The 22,709-nt window shown below is 54.9% G+C and overlaps 1 protein-coding gene across 2 annotated transcripts in view; it reads left to right on the top strand.

Annotated features, from left to right (window-relative positions):
- The first annotated feature begins 14,005 nt into the window (after positions 1–14,005).
- ZBTB16 (zinc finger and BTB domain containing 16) overlaps positions 14,006–22,709 on the top strand; it is a 97,068-nt gene continuing 88,364 nt past the window's right edge. For both annotated transcript variants that reach the window (XM_067310149.1, XM_067310148.1), the window contains exon 1: positions 14,006–15,256. In XM_067310149.1, the coding sequence (XP_067166250.1) occupies positions 14,010–15,256 (1,247 nt within the window). In that variant the 5' untranslated portion in view covers positions 14,006–14,009. The remainder of the gene's footprint in view (positions 15,257–22,709) is intronic.

The raw sequence follows: 22,709 nt of genomic DNA, 5'->3' as shown, positions 1-22,709 counted from the left end.
AAAGGACCAAAGGTTTCCTTAACCCCTAACGAGGCTGTCGGAGGTGTTCGGAGCTAATGACATCGGCCAGGTAACGCTCGCCATTCCTGCTGGCGGTGCAGAGCCGCGCGGCTCCGTCGGCGATACTGAGCCCGTCTGCACAAAGACCTGGCCCCGCTCTTTATTTAGCAGGATAAATTTCACACACGCTCGTACTTTGAAGACACCCAGAAGTGGATTTGTTCTGTTAACAACTGAATAGCTGTGCGGGGCAGCGTTTGCAGGCGCGAAGCCCGAGCGTGGCCCGCTGCCGTCCCGTCCGGCCCTGGCGTTGTCCCACCTGCCCCGGGAACGAGGGCTGCACCGCACCGGAGGGGAGGCACGGGCGTCGGGCGCTCCTGCAGGAGCGCCAAAAATACCTGGAAAAGAAGAAAATAGAGAAGCACCACTTGATTAAATAGGCTGCAAAACAAATTATCCTCACCTACAGGCTCTGCATCTGCGTGGTTTTGATTTTCTCTATCCTGTTTTTACAGGACTCCTGCATTAGCCTTGCAGAAAAGTAATATCTTATTTTTGACGTCCGGTTAAGATTTTTCCCATAGTAGCTATACTATGGGGATTATATTTTTCAGCTTGCAACTAGTCCGGGAGGGGAAAGGTTAATGAACACCTGCTGTGTTACCGTTACATTCATTAAACTTGCTTAGAAATTTCACGGCTGCGTTTGTACTCCAGGCGATGTCAGGTCTCCCCCAATGAGAACTGGGGCTTTAAATCTTGCTGTTTTCCAGCAAAGTAAATACATATTTAAAAGCGAACTTTGGAGACTACGTGCCACAACAAGGATTCGGTTGGGAACAAAAAGGAGAGCGGTTGTGTGCTGTTATGGGCCTGTGATTATCACAAATGTAATTATAGAGGCATCAGCGGGCTTCATACCTGCGTCCGCTGCGTGGTTCTGGTGCCCGTCTGTATCGAGATGTTTTAATAACGGGTGGGTTAACGGGTGATAGTTGTTGCAACCAGTCCGGTCTAATTTTTACACTTTACAAGATTTTGTGGGCTATTTAAAGCTGTGACCAGCTGTTAAGAATATTGGTTAATAAAATAGTCACTTGGATTATTACATTAATTATTAACCCACAGGTCTGAACCTATAAATGGTTTTAAGGGGAAACTGGTGCTCGTTAGGTGTGTGCTGGCAGAAGGAAGGGCTGCCGGGCTCTCTCCAGCTCTGCCTCTAGGAAGCACTCTGACTTCACACAAATCGCTTCCACTGCCTCTCAGACGGGGAGAAGGACCCGGAGCGATGCCACAGAGCCGACGTGCAGCTGGGTATCGGGAGAGCTCCAGGCTTTCCCTCAGGGGCCCGGGAAAATTCTCCGCCCTCCCCAAAATGCGGGCGTGGGAACGCGGTAAAAGCCATGCTCGGAGGCTGCGGGAGCGCGGCGTCCCGGGGCCGGCGGCAAGGGAGCGTGAGCCGGGGTCTCGTTCGCCAACGGACCTCTCCACCCCATCCCACCCCGGCGCGGTGCACGGGAGCCAAAACCTCCCCGGCACGGGCTGCCGCGGCTGGGCCAGCCCAGCCCGCGCAGATGGCTGGGAGATAAATGTCGCATCTTTCTGCTGTAGTGGTTTGGCCGTAATTTCCGAGAGACATTTATTAGCGGCAGCCTTCCCTTTTCCCAGGGACTGCGACTCCTCGGGCGCGGGGAATTGCGGCGGGGAAGGTAGGAAGCGGAGCCCGGCGCTAATGATGAGAGCGGGGCCCAAAGCCCCATCCATTCCTCTCCTCCAATTTTCTCCTGTGACAATTTATAGGTTAGTTTGATGCTTGAATAGCTGTGTCTCTCCAGTAATATGTATTCTCCGTAAGTATTCCCCGCTGTGGCATATCCTAAGAGAACTCCATCAAATAATTATCTTCCCTTTTATTTATTCACAGTCTTTTCACTCGATCTGCATCACTATAAAATATTCCAATGGTTTCCTCTTAGCGCAGAGCCTTCCTGCGATTGTAAAGTGTATTTATGTACAGTATTAAATCCATGCTATGTGACTCTCTATCTTGGCGCTTTCCTCATTCGATGCTGCTGTTGGCCCCTGGCCCCGGCCACCCTCCCTCCTGGCCGCAATACCTGTGCAATTAGTGTGCATGCAGGCGGGTTTCGCTTACTCAGAGGCTGTGGCACAAATACAAGTATTTGCACAAGTATTACACGGAGGAAGAGCAGCGCGGGAGCGGTGGGACGCGCTCAGCAGCGCGGATCCTGCAGCGGTGGTGAGTGAGCTCGGCGCTGCAGCCTGCGCCATGGCGCTCTTCAGTCTTGCCGAAGAGATGGGATGGGACTGGGCAGGGATGCGGGTTGAGGCAGGAAAACACACCGGCAGGATCAGCGCTGGACAGACCGACCTGGTGCTGGTAAAGCGGCGTCTCCGCTTTAGGCTGGGGATATTGCTGCCTGCGGGACCGGAGTGGTGCAGCGCCATCGGAAGGACGATGGGGTGGTCAAGCGCAGCCAGGATGAGAAAGACTCAGCCAGGTGCTCACCTGTTGCAGGGACGTCTGTGCTGAAATGGGGGGGAACTGTAGCTCTTCCAAAATAGCATTTCTGAAACTATATTATAGCCTTATCTTCCTGACCTTGGTGTACTTTGCATCAGCCTAGCAGGGCATACTTGGTGTCCTGGACTCCAATTTACTTCCTTAAAAAGCCCCCGTGCACGAAGACAGAAGCAGTGGCTGTACCTGCACATGTAGGTGTGCGGAGGTGTACAGGCACATGCCAAAACGGTGCAAGTTGCCCTCTGCAGACGCAATAGTCATCTAAAGGTCTGGGGGCTAAAAGGGAGGTCTTGCACTTCAGAGTGCAATCCATGGGAATCCTAGGGATGTCATCAGGCCAGAAGAGCTCTTCCATTCTCCAGGGCTGAAGGAGGCTAAAATAAAACCAAAGCTTGCTTTTGAAAGCTTGCTCGCACTGCTCTTCCAAAGTCTGAGCGTTTCTCGGGAGCCTGGGAGGCTGCTGGGCACGTGCGGCGTCTGTGCTCTGTGCCGCATCTGGGTGCTGTGATTCGATGACAGTAGTTAATAAGTTGGAGTTGCTCAATAAAATACCAGTGACCGTTCATAATCGTGGCTTTTATGCCTTGCTTCGCCTACTGCCAGCTCGGCTGGTGCATGGCGAGGCCCCTAAAAGGGGGGGTGCTCCCAGAAGAGAGGGATGCCGGGGAGAGAAACGGTTATGACGATGACCATAATGCTCACGCTCATTTGGCTCCAATACATCTTTAAGTGGCTTCCTATCAAATCATCGAGAGGAGAGTTCCCTAGCAAGGGTTAACTGAGTGTATAAAATTGATTGCGATTTTAGTAATTCAGTATAATCACAGTCTACCAGCAGGTTGCTTTTCCAGCAGGAGGGTTTGGAATTATTTTCTGGAGTTTGCAATATAGAACTTAAATTAAGCCTCAGAAGTCAGAGGAGCTCTGCTGCATCTCTAATGTGGTGCTAAATTCTCAGCAGCACATTCTCTGTATTAAAGCCTTTGCTAGCAATTAGGTTCATTAACTATCACAATACCTTATTTATTACTCGGCATGCCATATGGTTTCCCAGCTAAAGAATGGCACCCGTTCTAGCACAGACCATTTGGCATCATAAAAATGTTAACAAATAATGTTATGGCTCTCAAGGGCAAAAGGGCTCGCTGGGTTGCAGGTCTGAACGGCAGGAGAGAATATGAAAACATTTTTCTTCTATAGCAAAATAAAGAATTCCTCGAGACAGAAGTATTCAAAGAATATAACGCTTGCATAACGCAAATGGGAGTTTTATACATGCCCATAATGGTTATGTCAATATTTGCAGTAGGAAAGGCTCTCACTCATCTCCTTTCCTTCCCCGCATACTTCTCCTTGCTCTTAGTGTGAAGCTTTTTGAGAGACACGAACGAGGAGGATCCAGCCAGGTCCCCGGCTGCTGAAGGCTGGATGGCGGAGTTAGAAACGTCCCAGAGTTCGCTGCTGCTTGGCAATGGCCTCGCTCAAATTCTTCTCCTATTTTCATGGAGAACCACAGCAGTTTCCCCCATTTTGATAGGGAAAAGGATAATCTGTCAGTTCTAGGTAAAAGTTGACGGGATGGGGAAGGAAGAGACTATCTTCGAAAAGAGTCTGATTTTTGTAGTCAATGTCTTTTGCTTCTTTCTCGTTCATTCCCTTCTCATCCTTTAGCTTTTAACCTTTTGGGGATTTTTATGTGCATGCGTGATCTCTTGGTTTATTCATTGCCAAGGATCTGGAAGCAGAATGTATTTGTCAGAGCTTGATATAAATATCTCTAGTCTTTTACGTCTTCTTTTTTTTTATGGCAACAGCTTTGTGGAAAACAAATACTCTCAAGCAGCGTCTGTAACTTGAGGGCGGGAGATGTGATTACTGAGAATTTCCTTTTTATTCCAATTCAAACTTCATCCCTGCAAAACCAATTCTGGCCACTTCATCAAGGCACTCTAGGTGCTGGCATTTTCGCACGACGCTAAGATGACCCGTAAGGGGTGAAGATACACGAGGGGGAACAGGTGGTCAAGGGCCCATAGTGGAGCTTCAAGTTAGGTCTTCTCTGCTGTGGATCAGGGAAGAGTGGAAACTTAGTGAAACTTTGTCCTCCGGTTGCTTAGTGGTCTTTGGAGAAGAACATGAGCCTGCACACAGCTCAGGGTGTTGGTGTTAGCAGACTATGCTTGCACTTGGTGCTTGCTTTCTGCAGGTTTAGGATTAGGAGAGAGAGATGGAGAGCATGTGAAGTAGAGGAGACATGAATTGTCTCATCGCAGGTACTGAGCGGTGTGCAAGTAAGAAATGCATCCTTTTCCACGCTTGTGCTACAACTGGATCTCCTCAGAAGGAAAACCAACACCTCTAAAAGTGATTCTGACAAAATACAATTTAGAAAGAGTGACAATGAAAACGCAGCTTGAATTAGCTGCACACGCATACAGCCCAGCCAGACCTACTGGGGAGCAAACGGGAGCCGTTTAACAAGCCACGTGCACTCGTAGTCCTGTGCACTCAAAAGACCGAACAGGATGTGAAAGGCCAAGGCAGAGGCCGCTGGGTGCGCTGGAGGGCGCAAGCAGGGTTGCGCTGGTTGCTGAAGTGCCCCTGCGCGTATTGGCTGCATGGGGTAGGAGTTCTGCTGCCCTCGCAGTGCTGTTAGGACGATGTGGAAACGATTGCCTCCCTGAGATGGGGGGAATCCGATGTCGGATGGGATGCTAACACTGAGAAGCCCTTCCAGAGGTTCTGTGTTGCTCACGCTGAACTCCGTAGTCCTCCCTTACTCCGTTTCACACTTAGTGATAATTACTTTTTTAAATTAGTTGTGATTTTTTTTTCCCCCTTCTGCCCCCTTCAGAGACCATGAAAGGACGTTTTAAAACCGTGTCCCTTTGCTGGTCTCTTGGGCCGCAGCCCCAGCCAAGGGCCGTCCTCCCTTTTCCCGCTGGACCTTCGTGAAGCCAAGCGTCCTCTCCCTCCTGCCTAGCCCGTCCCTTTGCGCAGCAAGACGGACCTCACGGTCAGTGGTGATGTACTCGTTTCTGTAGCCAGGCTGCTAACCCAAATGCACTGGCCAAGAGCCTTTTACTGAAGAAATCTTTTCAAATGGAAAAGAAATGAAATTCTGCTTCATTTGTAGCGGGACTGGTATTTCCTGGATTCTGCATGCAGCACCTGAAGTACCAGACAGCGTGGCAGAGGCACACCGGTCGGGAGCCATGTGCCGGACATTACGGGCCAGATTTTAGAAAGGACTGAGATACTTTATGCCCTTTGAGAAGTCAGGGGGGATTTTATAGCCGGGGCTATGTGCCTAGCTCCTGTCGAAAGCCGTGTCAGCTGCCTGCCTTGCCAACCCTCGTATCTGCAGCTATTTGCAGCCTCAGTGGCTTGCATGAATCCTTTTGCAACTCTGGCCCTCAGAAGATAGTCCTTATCCAGGAAAAGCTTTGCAAGCCTGTTTACTTTCATTCGGTGGAGGCTGACCGAGTCACTGCGGCAGGGAATGTGTTTGGTAAAGCGGAGCGTGCCGCCCTGCCGCCAGCACGGCAGGCGTACGGTCCAAGGGCACCGCAGCGCCTTCCCGCCGGCCCCAGCGCCGACCCAGCCACAGAAATGTGCCGCTAAGTACGCGTCTGTGGGATTCCCGCTGGTGGACAAATATGTTGTGACTGAGGTGGAATGCACAAATTTCTTCCAACCTTCACCAGGGATTCATAAATATCTCCCTTAAAAAGGGTAGTTTGCAAATTGTCTTGATATACAAATGTTATCTGAGGTTTCAGTCGCTTAGGAATTTCTAAGTAGATAAGATACCCGGGGTTTATTGCATCTTCTGGCAATTATTAAGAAAATAAAATCTGTTAATATCTAACTTTGAATCTAGACTGTAACTCTTGGCTGCAGACTTTTTTCCAACTCTCTTATAAGTCCTGGAGTTCTGTGGTTTGCAGAGGGCCATTAGGAATGATTGAAGAGATGAACAGGAATTTCATTTGAGATGAAAATACCTCCGTAATGCTGCCAGAATGTTTTAGAAACGGCCTAGATTTGTGTTTGTGCATGTGTGATTGTCGCCTAGGTTTTTCCTGGTGTGGGAAATCAGTCGGCAAGGAGGACCCCCTCGACAGAAGTTTCCCCAGCTGTGTGGGCCCTCCGCGTGCATCTTTAGCACACAGACGTGTGAAAAAAGGAGGGGGGGGAGAATCCTTCCACAACTGTGGGCTGTTGTTTGCACTGTCGAAAATGGTAATAAGTCTTCTGCACATACACATATGTGCACTGGCAGACACATATTTCGAAAGGGGAAGAGATGACTCATGCAACTGGAAAAGGGAGCTGGAGCTTTGCCCTTGCGAAGGGAAGGATGAATCGGGGCGAAGGTGCTCGTTCGGTGCCTGGGGTTCCCGGCCTGGCTCGCTCCCTCCAGCGCAAAACTCGGCCAAAGGGCATGCGAGTTCCCAGTTTCCAATGGGATGGCTAATGCCAGTCGTGTTCCTGAGCGACTCTCCAAAGCAGGGTCTGAACTCCAAAGTCAATGAGGTTCTTAAACTGTGCTGCTCAGAGGCAGCAAGAAGCTTAAGAAATATGGTAATGATGTGTTCATATCTCATGCTCGGGAAAGCGTGAGATAGATGCGTAGCTGGTCTGAAATTCTTGTTGGCATCTAAAGCTGGGCATGAACCTGGTAGGGAACAAACGTCCCCTTACAGGGGCCGAGGGGCTCCTGGGGGGCATTACTGTCCTGTACCCTGTTTCTGGGGGGAAACCCAGCGTTATTCATGTCCTGCAGTGAAATTACTGCCCTTCCCTGGCACTATGGTAATTCTGAAGAGAACTGAAAGTCAAAGCAAGGGTGGGGGGGGGGGCAGAGGAAAAGGAGGATAACATCCAGAAACGCATCTCGAATGAGACGGTCTAATATTCCAGGGGATGAGGCCACCCCCCCCACACACACATTGCCTTGCGCCAAGTCTCTTCTGGGTTTTGGGGGATGAAATTTACCCAGTACACGTGCGTCCGCCTCAGCACCGCGTGGTTGGAGCTGGCATTTAGAGTCCTGGCACATCTCCCTTCCCGTCCCATGCAAGATGTCAAATATTTTAAGAGAAGGGGAGAAGAGGAAAAATAATTGCACAGTAAATTAAACAAAGGCACCCCCCACTTATTAAGACTTCAGAAGTTGCTGCTTCTGGCTTGAGCTATCTCGAATGCATACAAAGGGTAATGCTAAAAATAGGTACTGTACAAATGATTAGGTCATCGCCTGCTAGAGGGAGACATTTTTATTTAATTACTAACCAGGCTGTGCATTGATGGTGGGGGCAGTATATAAACACACCAGTTCAAAGCCTGCCTGCCTGCTCTGCAGCGCTGTAAAGTTAGTGCTCCTTCGCTGAGTCACGGCGCTGAATTGCCTTTGTGCGGGGATTTGGGGAGGAATGCAGGGGGCGGCCGCGGCCCTCGCCCGCCCGGCCGCAGCTCGCCCGCTGCCCGGCCCGCGCTGGTTGCAGGCTCAGGGCCCTAAGCCGCTCGTTAGCCTCGTTGTCTTAGCGGCTTCCCGGGGCGCGGAGCCTGCGCCGAGGGGGCAACGCGAGAAGGCATGGAAACTGCGAGCCTTGGAGATGGTCCGGTGAGGGCAAAGCCCGCGAGGGAGGAACGGCAGTTTCCCATCTCCTCTCAGGGATGTTTTGTGTCCCAAAAGCCAGCGTTCTTGAAATCCGGAAGGGATTTGGATTCACTCTTTGGATGTAGCCTTTCCCAGCCCTCCCCGCTGCACAGCAATGCAGCCAGCCGCAGTTTTCGGGCTGGCTTCGGCTGTGACTCAGAGGTGCTTGCAGTGGAAATGTCGTGGCGAGGCCTGAGCTGCACCGGCTTCCGTTCTGCTGTGATGCCCCCCAAAGGAGCCCAGCTTGGAAAAAAAGAAAGAAAAAAAAAAAAAAAAAGTCCCGTGGTGCCACCCCAAAGTCCCCTGAAGCAGCTGCGTCCTCCCGGCTACTCCCCGGTCCCCCTCGCACCGCAGCCGGTGGCACAGTGAAGGGCTGCTCGCGACTCCCCCGTCCCGCACCGGGCCGATACCGACCGGCTCGGCTGGGTGCTGGGGCCCATCGGTGCACCACGGCTGCGCCCCGAGCAGCCTGCCCGCTGCGGTTCCCCTCCTTCCTCCTTGCGTGCAGCTTGGTGCGTTTTTTGTAAATAGTCTAACACATTTAATCATCTTTTCATAAGCTGTCAGCGTGTCTTATACGCAAAAGTAGAGCGCCGGACTGCACTCAGTGTGAGCGAGCTGCACGTGCCTGATGAAATCCTGACTGTGCTAGACCGGACGCTTGTCTAGTGCGTGTGTGTGTCTGTACACACGAGCGTTTGGATGTTGTAAACTTCGCTCAGAGTTTGGAGTAATGTCACAAATCACGGCTTCTAAAAGTGATGGCAAAAGTCATGGATTTTCATCATTTAAGTTAAAACAGCTCTTCTTCCCCACCCTCCCCCCAAATCGCTAAGCAACACCTAAAATCCTTGTTGCACTGTTAGAACATTGAGCTCCCCAACAGCAAGACCAGAAAACTCCCCAAATACACCAAAGCTCAGGGAAACAAAGCAGTATTCCTAGGAAAAGCCACTAGTCCCGACTCGGGAAAGTTAACATTTCCTCAGCTTGCGTGCAACGCCGGTGCTCACTAGCCAGTTTTGCACGGAAAGAGGAGCAGAGGTAGGGCAGGCAAAGCTGCCGACCTGTGTTGGGGGGGGAAGGAAAAATCAAAGCTAAGTGAAGCTGTAGGGGTTCAGCTTCCTTCATCCCACAGTATTTTGGGGCTGAAGATGTAAACGGGAGTTGTTTCATTGCCTCTGTGTCTGGGGTGGAAAGTTGGAGGTAATGAGTCTGTACAGCATTGCTAGGGGTGTGCGAGCGACTGAAAGGGGCATTTACGGTGTTTGGGAGAGCAGGAGCAGCCGCCTGGCCGTGGGTCCGAGGGGTGACAGAGCCGCGCTGGCCCCAGGGGGTCCCTCTTGCCCGTGGCTCGCCCGGGGAACCATGTGGTGGCCTAAATGTCCCAAACAAGGAGCTTCCTTTTCTACTTCCATTTGGGGAAATTTCTGTAGAACATCCTTGTGTTTCTAAAGGCTTTTCTGCAGGGTTAATTCTCTTTCTCATCCCTGTCTGCCCGAGTCCCCAGGGAGCAGCCTGAAGACTCCCTTTCCGTTATCCCTTGATACACTTACAGGCAAGTCTTTAGTTTGTGAATCTTTTCTTTTTGTCTGCCTGCAAATACTTACCATGCTATTGAGGTTAAGAAAGTGAACGTTTGGGTCTCCCCATCCCAAATGAATGGATAAGTTGGGAGAAGACGCTATTCTGCAGTGATCCCTAGGCCTCCTGGGAGGGATGTGCACGCGTACCTGTGTGCTACATGTTACTGTCCTGCGAGGAGTCATGGAAGTCTCGCAGGTTTAATGCTAAAGGTTAATAATAATCACAATAGGCAGCACATCATTGCCTCCGTATCTGGCTGAGAGATTTACAACTTAAACTCATGGCAGAGGAAGAAATTGCCTCAATCACTTGGAGTAATGGCACATGGAGAGCCGCTTGGGCGTGACTGCTATTTAACACGAGAAACCCAGCTCGGCTTCATTTAGTGCGCTGGTTCTTCTGTAATAAACACGTCACACTACAAGGTGAGGATTAAGCTTAGAAAAAGTAGATAAACTGGAAACTGGTGGGGAGGGATGGGAGTGCAATGGAATATGCTGGAGGGGGGGAGCGCTCCTGAGGGTGCCAGGGATTAATTCCCACGCTGGGGCGTGGGGAAATAACCCCCAGGGCCAAGGCTGTGGTTTCTGAAGGTTATTTCTCGTGGGCGGCCCCGGGGCCCTGCCCTTTGCACCAGCTGCCGCCGGGGAGGTGCTGCCTTACGGGGCCCACCTGGGGAGCGGCCAGCCGGGGCTGCTCCTGCCCCAGCTGCGGGAGGCAGCCTGGTGAAGAGGAGGAGGAAGAGGAGGTTGGAGGAACCGGGCAGGAGGTGGCTCCTTGTGTTTCTGCTCTTCTCCAGGGCCCAGGACATGAAGGCAAGTGGTTGCGTTTGCTTCTCCTCTCGGACGTGTGAATTCTCCCTGGTCAGTCCTTTTTTTCTGGATGAAGCCCTCCCCTGCAGGCCAGGGCATAGCTGCCTTGAGCACGCTTGCTGTAGCCGGTGCAGTGAGGAATTTGCATTCTTTTAGTATTTCCTCTGCACTGTGTGTGGGGGGCCTTGCTGGGAGACAGTGAGATGGTGTTTAAAGTTGGGGACGAGAGTTTTGGGCTTTTTTCTGTTTTGTGCTTTTTAAAATCCCTCTGCCTTCTTGCTAGCAAGGGATTTCCCAGCTGTGTGTGCACACAGGTGTGTGGAAGACCATAAGAATATGAAAGGAAACAGGGTAAACTCCCCCTAATGCATGCGCTTTCTGCGGGGGGAAAAAGCTGTTGTTTCTGGCAGTGTCAAAGATGCTTTCAGCCAGGGTATTGCAAAAAGCTAATGGAACTATTAAAAAAAACAAAACAAAACTCAAACTCGTACTTAACCTTCAAGGAGTAAATAGTAGTTGGTTGGGGTCTCAAATAACTTGTTGTTTAAACAGTCAAGGCAAGCAAAGCAACTCTGCTCGCATGGTGGCATGTGTATGTGCAGACCCAGGCGGGCTGGCCGGCGGGGCGGGCGAGACTGCGGTGGGGTTTGGGGGAGACACGGCTTTTCCCAAGTCTGCTTTGCGAGTGGGCTGCAGGCGAGCAGGTGGGTTTTGAGCCTTGCTCAGCTGCGGCGGTTTGCTGGGGCCGAGCCGCAGGGAACGTGCTGATATTGGGCCGCCTTGGCTTAACACTGTGGCTGCGATACACTGACAACTTCGGATTTTTGGAAAGATATTCCGGTGAGAGCTTTCTAACCAGCTCTTCCATATCTCTTCAGGACGGGAATCATCTTTTTGTGCTGTTTGTGCAATCCTAGAATTAAAGATTCCTTTGTGTATTGCAATGCAAGCAGTTTAAAAAAAATGAATAACTGTTGAAGTCAGTTCACTTTTTTTTTCAGCCTACAGTAAAATAGAGACTTGATTCTGCCTAGGGTCTCTAGGAGCCACCGCAGTAAACGCTGCGGCACAGCTTGAAACCTGTGAAGGATTTAGGGGTGCCACTACCTAAGATGCACCTAGTCAGTGGATAAAAGCAGGATTTCAGCTTTCAGGGTCAGCAATCCAATGCCTTTTGAAAAAAGTAGCGGTAGGAAGCGAGTCCCTTAAACAACTCAGTAGCTTTTACTGTATATATTAAAACAGCCACAAAAAGTGCAATGCACCAGTTCACAGGAAGGACTGGGGGGTTAATTTTCAGGATGCTGCATGGGAATTTAGCCGTGGGATTTCCATTATTGCTAATGGGACTCATGCAGCTTAATTTCATGCAAGCTACACTAAAAACGTACCCCTAACTGTCTGCAAAATTTCAGTTCTGAAATCAAGCCTTTTAAAAGCTAGAGGAGGGTAAACAAACACCTGAAACAGCACTGTCTCGCTACTCTCCCTCCCCATTCATTTTGATTTAAAAGTGTGTGTGGGGGAAGTCGAGCAGTTTTAAGCAATTAAAAAGGAAAAAAAATATATAGCACTCACACTGACTGACGGCACTCCAAATTTTAGCTTTCTGCCAATTAAAATGGCAGAGTTATAACCCCTGAAAAACAGGGGTGGCTGATGCCTTATCCTTAACTATACTACTGTGAATGCTGCATTATAATACTTATCTAATAACCTAAGCGCTGTCGCCTTTCATTATAAGGCCTCTGTTATTAGGCTGTTCTTGTTAAATGACTGCTATCATCTGGTCCCAAAGTACATTAAATCCCATTATAATTATAAACACACTTCCCTATAACATTCTCTTTAGATTACATTTGCACTGCTGTACCCCAAGGGTATCTTTGTACTAATGCCGTTCGTATTTGTTATTTCAGCTGAGGATAGCGGGCCCTGCGCGCCGGGTAGCGCGCCGGGGAGGGAGAAGCCTCTCGGGCGAGCGCTGTGCATCCCCTGAACATCTCTCTCCTCTCCGGAGTGTGGAGACATGGGTCTTCAAATGCGCCGAGCGCGGCCGGCTGCCGCGCCGCGGCTCTCCGCGTTTCGCGATGCCCCGCTCGCGCGGCGGCCCGGCAGCGGGGTGCAGCGGGGTGCAGCGGCCCAGCAGCAGGGTACCGCAGCCCGGCCGCTGCCGGGGCAGCGTTGGCAGCAGTATTAGTAGTATTTATTATTTTGAAGGGTTGTTGCCGGGTGTCGCTCCCTCCTTGTTGTGCTTGCTGTTAGGGGCTGCGGCAGCCCCGGCACTTTCCCTGCGATTCGTGAGGCTCCGGGACCTGCTTTTCCGCTTGCTGGGGGCGGGGGGGGGGGATGTTTTCTGTTTGTTCGTTCTTTCTCTTTCCAAGCCGGCGGTACCGAGGCGCCGGGCGCTGCCCCGGGCCGGGGGGTCCGGGCGCCGAGCGCGGCACTTGCGCCCGAGCCGCCGTCGCGGCGCTGCCGCGGGGGCAGAGCGCGGAGCTCATTGAGGGGAGCGGGTGTATTTTTGGGGGGGGGGGCTGCCCCGACGGCGCGGGCGGGCAGGTAGGTGGCGGCCGGGGGGGGGCCGCGCTCCGGTGCGGCGCGGCGCGGCGCGGCGGTTCGCGGGCTCCGGCGCCTCCATGTTTGTTGCGGGCGGCGGGCGGCGGAGGCGAGCGCTGCCCGGCGGCCCCGGGGGAGCGGGCGGCGGCGGCGGCGCGGGGCCCCCGTCGGGGCGGCGCGGGGCGGGGCGGCGCGGGGCGGGGGCGGTGCCAGCGGCCAAGATGGAGCGGGCGGCGGCGGCGGCGGCGGCGGGGCGGGGTGCGGCGGGGGCGGGCGCGGCCTGACGTGGGCGCGGGGCGGCCCGCGGGGCCGGCGCCGCGGTGATTTGCTGCGCGGCGCGGCCGGCGGCGGCGGCGGCGATGAGAGCGGGCAGTGCGAACTGCCGCAGCAGCCGCCCGCCCGCCGTGAGTGCGCGCAGCGCGGCGCAGCGCAGCGCAGGGGCGCGCAGCGGGGCGCAGCGCAGCGGGGCCGGGGGCGCCCCGCCACCCCGCCGACAGCGCTGCCCCCGGCGGGCGCCGCCGCCCGCTCCCCGCGGCGCCCGGTGCCGTCGGGCCGCAGCGCCGGCAGCGGCCGCCCTGCCGCCGCCGAGCCGAGCCGAGCGGCGCAAACTTTTCGCCGCGCCGCGCGCCGCTGCCGCGCTCCCCGGCTAACCTCCCTCCGCCGCTCTCTCCTCCCCGGCCCTCCTCCTCGCCTCCTTTCTTTTTTTTTTTTTTTTTTTCCCACCCCCCCCTTCCCCCCCTTTCCCCCCCCGTCTTTTGTTTTCGCAGATAGTCGGCACACAAAGCTCGTCCCAGGTTGGAGCGAAGGCAAGGCACCCTCATGAGTGAGCCTCGGGAGCGCTATGGATGTGACTAAGATGGGCATGATACAGCTGCAGAACCCCTGCCACCCCACGGGGCTGCTGCACAAAGCCAACCAGATGCGCCTGGCGGGGACGCTCTGCGACGTGGTCATCATGGTGGACAGCCAGGAGTTCCACGCTCACCGGACGGTGCTGGCGTGCACCAGCAAGATGTTCGAGATCCTCTTCCACCGCAACAGTCAGCATTACACCCTGGACTTCCTCTCACCAAAGACTTTCCAGCAGATACTGGAGTACGCTTACACTGCCACCCTGCAGGCAAAGGTTGAAGACTTGGACGACCTGCTCTATGCGGCCGAGATCCTCGAAATAGAGTATCTAGAAGAGCAGTGTCTGAAGATCCTGGAGACCATCCAGGCTTCCGACGACAACGACACCGAAGTCGCCATGACGGACGGAGGCGCCGAAGACGAGGAGGACAGGAAGTCGAGGTACCTCAAGAGCCTGTTCATCTCCAAGCATTCCAGCGAGGAGAGCGGCTACGCCAGCATGGCCGGCCAGAGCCTGACCGGAGCCATGGTGGAGCAGAGCCCGTCCGTCTCCACGTCCTTCGGGCTCTCCACGATGAGCCCCACCAAGGCGGCGGTGGACAGCCTGATGACCATCGGGCAGTCGCTGCTGCAGGGAGCTCTGCAGCAGAGCGCCTCCGAGGACTTGCACCCCGCCAGCGCCCGCCAGCCCGGCCTCGCCGAGGTCAAGACCGAAGTCATGCAAGTGGAGGAAGCCTCCAGCCACGAGAGCCCGCGGACAGCCGAGTCCGGCGCTCCTGGCGGGGAGAAGCCCGACGACAGGAGTAAAGAAGGCCCCGGCACCCCGACCCGGAGCAGCGTCATCACAAGTGCCCGTGAACTGCACTACGCCCGCGAGGAGGGCACGGAGCAGCCCGCCGAGGCCGGCCAGGGGCTGCCGCTGGGGCCGGAGCAGTGCGCCCCGCAGGGCGAGAAGCCCCTGGGGGTCTACTCCGTGCTGCCGAACCACAAAACTGACTCTCTGCTCGGCGTGCCGCCCTCCGTGGCGTCCGCCCTCCACATGCCGCCGGCTCTCGCCGTGTCCATGGACTTCAGCGCTTACGGAGGGCTGCTGCCCCAGGGCTTTATCCAGCGGGAGCTGTTCAGCAAGCTGGGGGAGCTGGCGGCGGGCATGAAAACGGAGAGCCGAGCCATCGGCGAGCCGTGCAGCGTGTGCGGGGCCGACCTGCCGGACAACGAGGCGGTCGAGCAGCACAGGTGAGTCCCGCCGGGCGCCACGTCGGGGCCTCGCTTACGTCCGTCTGTTCTGCCGCGTTTTCCTCCTCGTGAGGTAGCGTGTTGCTGCTTTTTGCGTTTTGTGCCCGCGGTGGTCGTGGGCGCGATGGAGGCATGCGACTCGGGGCCGGGTGCAGCGCAGTGCCCTGCGAAGGGCCGGTGCCAAGTCCTCCACGGTGGCCCCGGGTGCCTGGAGCGGGACGCGGCTGCTGCAACTTTCCCGGCTTTGCAGCCGTGCCGGGAGCTGCCTCCCAGCAAGCGCCGGGCGGGGAGAGCAGCTGGGGAGAGACTCGCCTTACGGATGGCCCCAGCGAGCGTGAGCCCCAGCGGTGCCCCTGGGTGCAGTAGCTCGTGGTGGCTGCCGCTGGAGCTCAGAAAGCTGTGCCCGCTCTGGGGGCACGCCGCGCCAGGTCGGTGGTGCTCTCCTGCTCTCAGCCGGGAGCTTAACCCTGGCGCACGAGTGCATACCGTGCAGGGACAGTGCTTGCAAGCATGAGACCCGCTGGATTTTTGCAAAGATGACATTGGGTATCAGTATGTTCAGGGGCTGCTAATCCCGCGGTTGCCTCTCGGTTCGGTGATGCTGCTCGGCTTCATCGCCGGTGAAATATTTGCACTTTGCGCAAAGTGTCACGGAGCAGATCACTGCTGCGTGGGGGCATCGCGCCGTCCCTGCGCGGAGAGCTCGTCGTTCGGCATCGCCGGGCGCTGCCGGGGCTGCGGCAGGGGTGATGCTAGGCCTGCCGGTTAGCGCGGCCCCCCGCGCAGGTGGGACCCACGCTCGCGCAGGGCTCGGCGGAGGTGTGAGCGTGACCGCCCGTGTCGGCATGCCAGCTCAGCCTGCCTGGTTCTGGTTTTCCCACCTCCGTGTTGTAGGAGCAGGAATCCAAACTTGCTCTTGAATTCGCCTGGGGAAGCGGGCTGTGCTAATTACCGCGCCGAGCGTTGCGTTGCACCGCGCCGGCCGTGCTTCGGTGCCAGGCTCGGCGCTCGCCGGGGCAGCCGCAGCCCTGCCGCTCCGCGGGGACGTGCCCGGCGGGCGGCGTGCCAGGGTCTCTGCCACGGCGGCGCGGGCCCCGGCGCAGCGGTTACGGATGCGCCCCATGACGTTGCACCCACGGGTGGGCATCGCCGCGCGCGTGCACTGTTGCACCGACTGCCCTCGAGCCGTTTGCGTCGCCTTTGTTTCGCGCGCGTCGGCACCTCCGCGGCCGGCGAGCAGGACAGCGGGGGGTGCGTGGGCTAGCCGGGGAGGGAGAGACCCCTCGCACCTGCGGTGCAAAAGGGAGGAGGGGTTTGCGGCTCGGCTCCGGCCGAGGATCAGGCCGCGCTCGCCGTAAGGTGACGCAGAGCGAGCGTCACCCGAGCGGAGCTGCAGCGAGCGCGCGGGGCGAATGCTAACGCGGCTTCCTGCCGCTGGCCCCAGCGTCGTCCCCGCTCGCTCGGACGGCGCCCGGGGTCCCGGCAGGAAGGAGCCCGGAAGCTCTGCAAGGGCGACGCGGCTGCAGTGGCCGCTTTCGCTGCGAGGCCGGACCTTCACCCGCCCAAGCGACGGGGGACCAGCGAGGAGGACCTGGGGTGTCGGATGAGGATGCTTTAGTCCCTTCCTGCAGTGGGAGACCTGCGGGGTTTAATTTGACAACCATAGCTACAATCGTAGCCTATTTCCTAATTTTTTTACTGTGTTCTCGAGTGCTTCGGTGCACCTCGCGCTGTGGTCCGGGATCTGAGCTGAGCACAAGAGCTGAACGGTGCTCGCTAAGCATATAGCCTCCAAGGCAATTATTTAAGCCGGTGCCAAACTTTGTTTGGCTGTTCTTCCTTTCGGAGCAGGCACCTTGTGCTGGTGAACTTTGCAGGGGAAGCCAGATCCTCTGAGCCAATTGTACACTGATTTGTAAGGCTGTCCATGTCGAAAGATATTGGGCAACAGTCAAATAAACTCCCTTTAAAAAAAAAAAAAAAGAATTTCTAAATCCAAGGCGGTTTGTGTGTAGACAAGGTCTCATGTGGCTTTTTTATAGTGTTTGCCTTCTAATACGTGGTGAAAATTACCACTGCGAGAGGATTTGTGGGATCCCATTGTATTTATGGAGCTGTTAAACAGCATCCACGCTGTACCGGGGTCCGTAATTCCCTGCTGGAGCTGCTGCCGCTGCGCGTTTGCTGGCATCTCCCGGCAGGTGAAAGCCAGCCCGAGGCAACCCAGCACCAAGGCCGCTTTTCGGCAGGAGCACGGTGTGCGCGGCGGCTGTTTGCATTGCAGGGGCGAGCGCGTGCATATGGTGCCTGTGTGTGTTTGCATGCATGTGTGCATGTGTCGGTGTAAATATACATGTCTGTGAGCCCAAAGCCTTCCGAGGGGCGTTCGTCAGCGTGGGGAGTGGCGCGGGGTTTCCACCGAGCTTCCCAAAGCGCGTGCTTTTAGGTGCCGTTTGTGCTCGGTGCCGGGCAGGCACCTCGGGGACGGTGCCCGGAGCGAGGTGCCCGGCGGGAGCGATGAGACACGGCGCCCCGTCACCTCCCCACCGAGCCCTCCTGCGCTGCAGCCTGCTTTGCGATGCATCTTTTCTTGTTTACCCAGCTTATGATTTTGGCTAATTGAGTGTATATTGAGCTGGTGACTCTTTAATTTTTTTTTATAAAAGATTTCCTTTTAGGTTCAGAAAAGTTCAAACTTAATCTAATGTTAGTATTGATTGTCGCTTCTAATTGCAGACAAAAAGCTATGGTTCAACAGCACTTTTTCTTGGTACGTTTGCACAAGGAAAATCTCCCGACTCCTGAAGAAAGTGGTGCGCTGAGCCGCTGCCCAAACTTGGAGTAGTTCTTTGCCATGAAGTTAAACACATGGGAACACGTTTTAGAAAGTGCTATTATTTTTAATTTTTACAGCAGCGGGGCGATCCACGGGTGAAGACGTGGTTCGGTGACGCTGATGAGCTGCGTGATAGTCCTCCGTAGCTCCGCGTGCCGCTTCTCCGGGGCCAGGTGCTTTCTGGCTCAGGGCTCGCTCATACCAGCGTCTCGGCCCCGGCTAGCCCTTGGCACGTAGATCCCCACGGCTTTGCCGGCGGCGTTTTCTTGGTGTTTTCTGTAATATGGAGATGCTTGGCTGAAAAGTGAAAGTGCTTGACGCTGGTGTCATTGTAAGACAAGTTGAGATCGGACCAGATGAAAACCTCTTCCGGGTATATGTTTTTGGCACCTCGGATGCATTTTGGTATAAGGTGCCTGTTCTCAGTGCCTGTAAAGCTGAGCAGTGTAGTCTTGCGTGGTGGGTGCTCGTGTAACACACCACCTGGGGAGCCCCCGTTCAAGTTTTTGAGCCTGAATTTTGCAAGACCTAGCAGCGAGCTTCGTGGTCGAGCTATCGTCTACCGGATGCGCTCCAGTGGATTGCTTTAGGGCTAGGAGTGAGGAAACTTGCTCCTTCTCTGCTGCTGCTGACTGGTCGTAATAAACTTCACATAGGAGATGAGTATCTCCATCTTCTCCCTCGTTTTGCAGTGGGGAACACGGAGCCGGAACGGGGAGATGAGCCCGGTTTCCCCAAAGCTGTGATTTCCGTGTGCCCCGCTGCAGAGGAAATGCAGGCTTTTGCCCCCAAAGCATGGGGAAAGGCAGAGGTGGTTGCCCGCCAAGAGGGTGCGTTGAGTTTGGCGCCTTGGCACGAGGTCTGATGTGGGAAGGCGGATGCGAGTGTCGTGCTCGATGTTGTGCAGCGCGCCGGAATGGGCCTTGGTGAAGAGACCCGGTTTTCGGGGAAGGAGCTGGGACCTGCCGCCCGCGCGGGGCGGTCCCGCTGCGGGCCCCGGCGTTGCAAGGGAGGCCCCAGCTCGCGGTGGGCTTTTGCGGAGCCGCGGCGTTAATACCGCGGCAAACTCCGAGTAGTGCATGGGGGAAATATTGCTGCTCCTGGCTCGTGGGCTGCCAGCCTCACCTCCATTTGTCTCGGAGTGGATTAGCTGAGCATTGTAATACTAATGCCATTAGGCACGTTGGCACCGCTCGACATGTCACAGTGAGAAACAGATGCAGTATACCATTAAAGCAATAAACGTGATAAATCAGATCCCAAGTGCTTTGCGAGATGTTATTAGTGTTAATTTTGGTAGCCTGATACAGTAGTTGTTATTTATTTATTTATTTATTTAATTTTAAGCATTCAGCAATTTATGTTCCACTCAACTCAGCTGCAAGCGAAACTTGGGGGGGGGGGAAGCCCCCCAAACTCTGCCTGTGATTATTTCCAGAGTTGGGAAGACAACTTGGCAGCTCTTGTTTCTCGCTGACGGGGCTTATTAGTGGCACCTGGCGTCGCAAGCGGCTAATGGGAAGCAGGGCGCGCGGCGGCGGCGGGGCCGGGCGCGGGCAGCCCTGATTAGCCGGCCGGGCCGGAGCGCTCGCCCCGCTCCGGAAATGAAGGCCGCCGCCGCGGGCCGCGGCGCTGACCCCGCGCGCCTCGCCGTGCGCGCCCGCCGGGGCCCGCGCAGGATGCCGGGGATTTCGGGCTCGCTCTGGTTCTTGTCACGGGCGAGCAGGGAATACGCTGTGGTATGCCGCAGCCTTGAACTTTTGATTTATTCTGCGGGGGACTTAACCGTTTCCATGCCCCCTGCGCGGCGGCCCCGAGCCGTGCCGGAGACCCCGCTCAAAGCGGCGCTTTGCAATTCGCCTCCAAATGCACCAGCAGCCTTTTCTTTTTTTTTTTTCTTTTTTTTTCTTTTTCCCCCCCTTTCGCAGCCGTTACTTTTGCAGCTTCCCTCCGCAGGGTGAGGCGGCGGCGGCGGTGCCCGCGCCGCGATGCTCGCCCGGCAGAGGAAGTAACCTACATAGGGCCGGGGAGCGCGGGCGCCTCCGGGGGGGCGGACGGAAGGAAGGTGGCGTGGGAACGGGCCCCGGCGGGGCGAGGGGCCGGCGCAAGCCGTTGGCGCCGCTCGCTTGGGCGGTGCAGGTTTCGTGCACGCGTTTCCTGCGGCTCCTCGGTGCGGAGCGTGCACGTGCGGCGGAGGCGCTTGGCGGGCACCATGTGCGCCGAGCCGAGCACGTGCCGCGGCGCCCCGGAGCCGCCCGGGCGCCTTCCTCGGAACCGGTTATTTCCCATGGTCCCAGGCCAGGGGGTCCCTGCCAGCGAATCCCCGTCATCTCACCTCATTCCCGTCGACTCTGGGGCTGGACGCTCCGTGTCGCAAACCTGATTGCAAAGGCCTCGGTGGGGCGGGGAGGGGGGGGATGCTTTTGTTTTTTCCCCAAAGCATGCTTTTCATTTAACTTCGTGTCCAGCAGCTCAGTGAGCTTTACCGAGTCTTTGCAGGTCCTGCTGTAAAGTGGTGTAGGTTAAACCGGTATTTATTGATTGCACAGAGAAATCCTCAGAGAGATTGCGGTGTCTCATGGGTGATGCTATCAAATCTCTTTTTTTTTTGCGTCCTGCCCTCAGTGCGTGGAAATGGTGCAGAACGGCACAATAAGTTTATGCCAAAGTATCGCTGCAGCCTTATTCGCTGCGGTGCGATATTGACTGTTTAGCCGCACTGGTGTGTGTATATCTGCTTTCTTTGTATATAGTAAAATGATCTACATTTTCCTTTTTGCTCATAATTAGCAAGAATTTTGTTTTATTACTGCTTCCCCCCCCTTGACAGCTTCAAGAGAGACTTTAAATGAGTAATTACTAAATATTTCCCGGCAGCCAAACACGGGGCCATGGCATCTCCTGTTGCAGAAGTGAAAAATATTTCTGTTTGCAGTTAATTTTAGTGGCAGGCAGATCATGTTAACTGGATGTAATTGCTTCCAGATATGGCAGAGGGTTTTGTGTGTTAGGATGAAGGGTCTGGTAAGTGCTCACTTCCTGTGTAAATTAGCCTATTCCATTCATTCTTTCTTTCTGGGCAGTCCTGGATTGTGTCATTCTTCTTGCAATTTTTTCCCCTGGCCTGGTGTTAGGCAGCTAAGTGCTTTATAGTAGCTTTAATTCTTCGTTTGGCATCAGGCACTCCCGCACCGCGGCGTGCGGCGTCGTAAAGATGTGTGGCTTTGGAGTGCCTCTCCCCGCTCCCCCAGTGCCCCCTTTCTCTTAAAACAAAGCCCAAAAGCTGTTTTCTGGGTTCTGACTCTGTCGAGCGCGGCCAGAACTGCGAGAGCTGTTGCAAGGGGTTGGGAGGTTGGTTTTGGTTTTTATGTCGCTAACCGGAAAAAGGTAAACGCGTTAGCCACGAGGTCCCCGGAGCAGCCCTACGGGGTTTTAGCTGAAGTGCTCGCGCTCGGGTTAAATATCGCAGATCTTGTTGCTCCTCTTCCTGGAAATTTGCTTTTTCTCCAGCGGTGGTAATTGAAAAATTGCCTTGCGGCAGATTTCCACTGAAATAAAGGCCATGGCATCTACAAGAAATTAGGACAGAAGAGAGGTGTATAATACGTGGAAAAGAAAGGTTTATGCATCATTTTGAATGAGTAAAACCAAAGAAGGCGGGCAAAGTCCTTGTACGGAAAGGTTAGACACAGTTTAGTGCAGACTTATGGGCACAAGTACTTTCCGTTTGTTGGCAACAGCTATTTTTACTCTGAGGTTTGAGTCTGGCCCTCAAGAACAGTTTGGGGCATTCAAGAACATTACGTATTTCTTCATTTCGGATAATGTTTATCTACTTTAAAGTGTTCCTGAGATGCTCGTTACCGTTTCTGAACACTAGTTTGTACTTGAAAGGTCTTGGCTGACTTCAGTAGCTTACGTGTTGAGTTACAGATATATTTACAAGAATAATAAACGCTGTCTGATCACTAGTTTTCTAGGAAAGAGGGGGAGAAAAAAAAGAGCATCCACCTGCTCTGTTGTTTTCCATGATTTTCTATCTCATGTTCCTCTTTCTGGGGAAAAAAGAGCATTGCTGTAAGAGTTTGAACGCCGTCCGTGCGCGAGCAAGGCTGTAGGACCAAGCCCGTTTCCTTGAGCCTCTCGGGCCCAGCCTGTGCATTTTGGATGGAGTCCAGCGCAGTCTATATCATTTTCGCTGTAGTGTTCTTAACTGATTTTAAGTAGATTATGGCTGGATACGTGTCCCACTGTGCTAGTTTAGTTTCCCATTGACCTTCTTAATCTTGTTGCTGTTTTATTGGCACACTGTTTAATAAACAAGCCTGCAATTTGCAGTTTAGGAAACATTTTTCTATTTAAGCAGAAGTGGTATGATGTGTGTTTGGTCTACCTGGAGCTACTTGCAGCAAATCCGTGCTGAGCGCACAGCTCTTTCCATCGGCGCAGCAGAGAGCCCGCGCTCTGTGCACGCCGGGCGCCGGCGCCTGCCACGTGCCGAGGCGAGGCGCTGCCGGGCCCCGCTGCGCCGGCTCGCTGGGGCTCTCTGCACTCAGCGGCGCGCTCTCGGGCGGCGTTCGGTGGCGGGGAGTCGCGTACCTGCTCTCGTGTCGGTGA

Source organism: Apteryx mantelli, chromosome 23 (assembly GCF_036417845.1).
Source record: "Apteryx mantelli isolate bAptMan1 chromosome 23, bAptMan1.hap1, whole genome shotgun sequence".
Classification (NCBI taxonomy): Eukaryota; Metazoa; Chordata; class Aves; order Apterygiformes; family Apterygidae; genus Apteryx; species Apteryx mantelli.
This window is presented reverse-complemented; position numbering and strand designations above follow the sequence as displayed.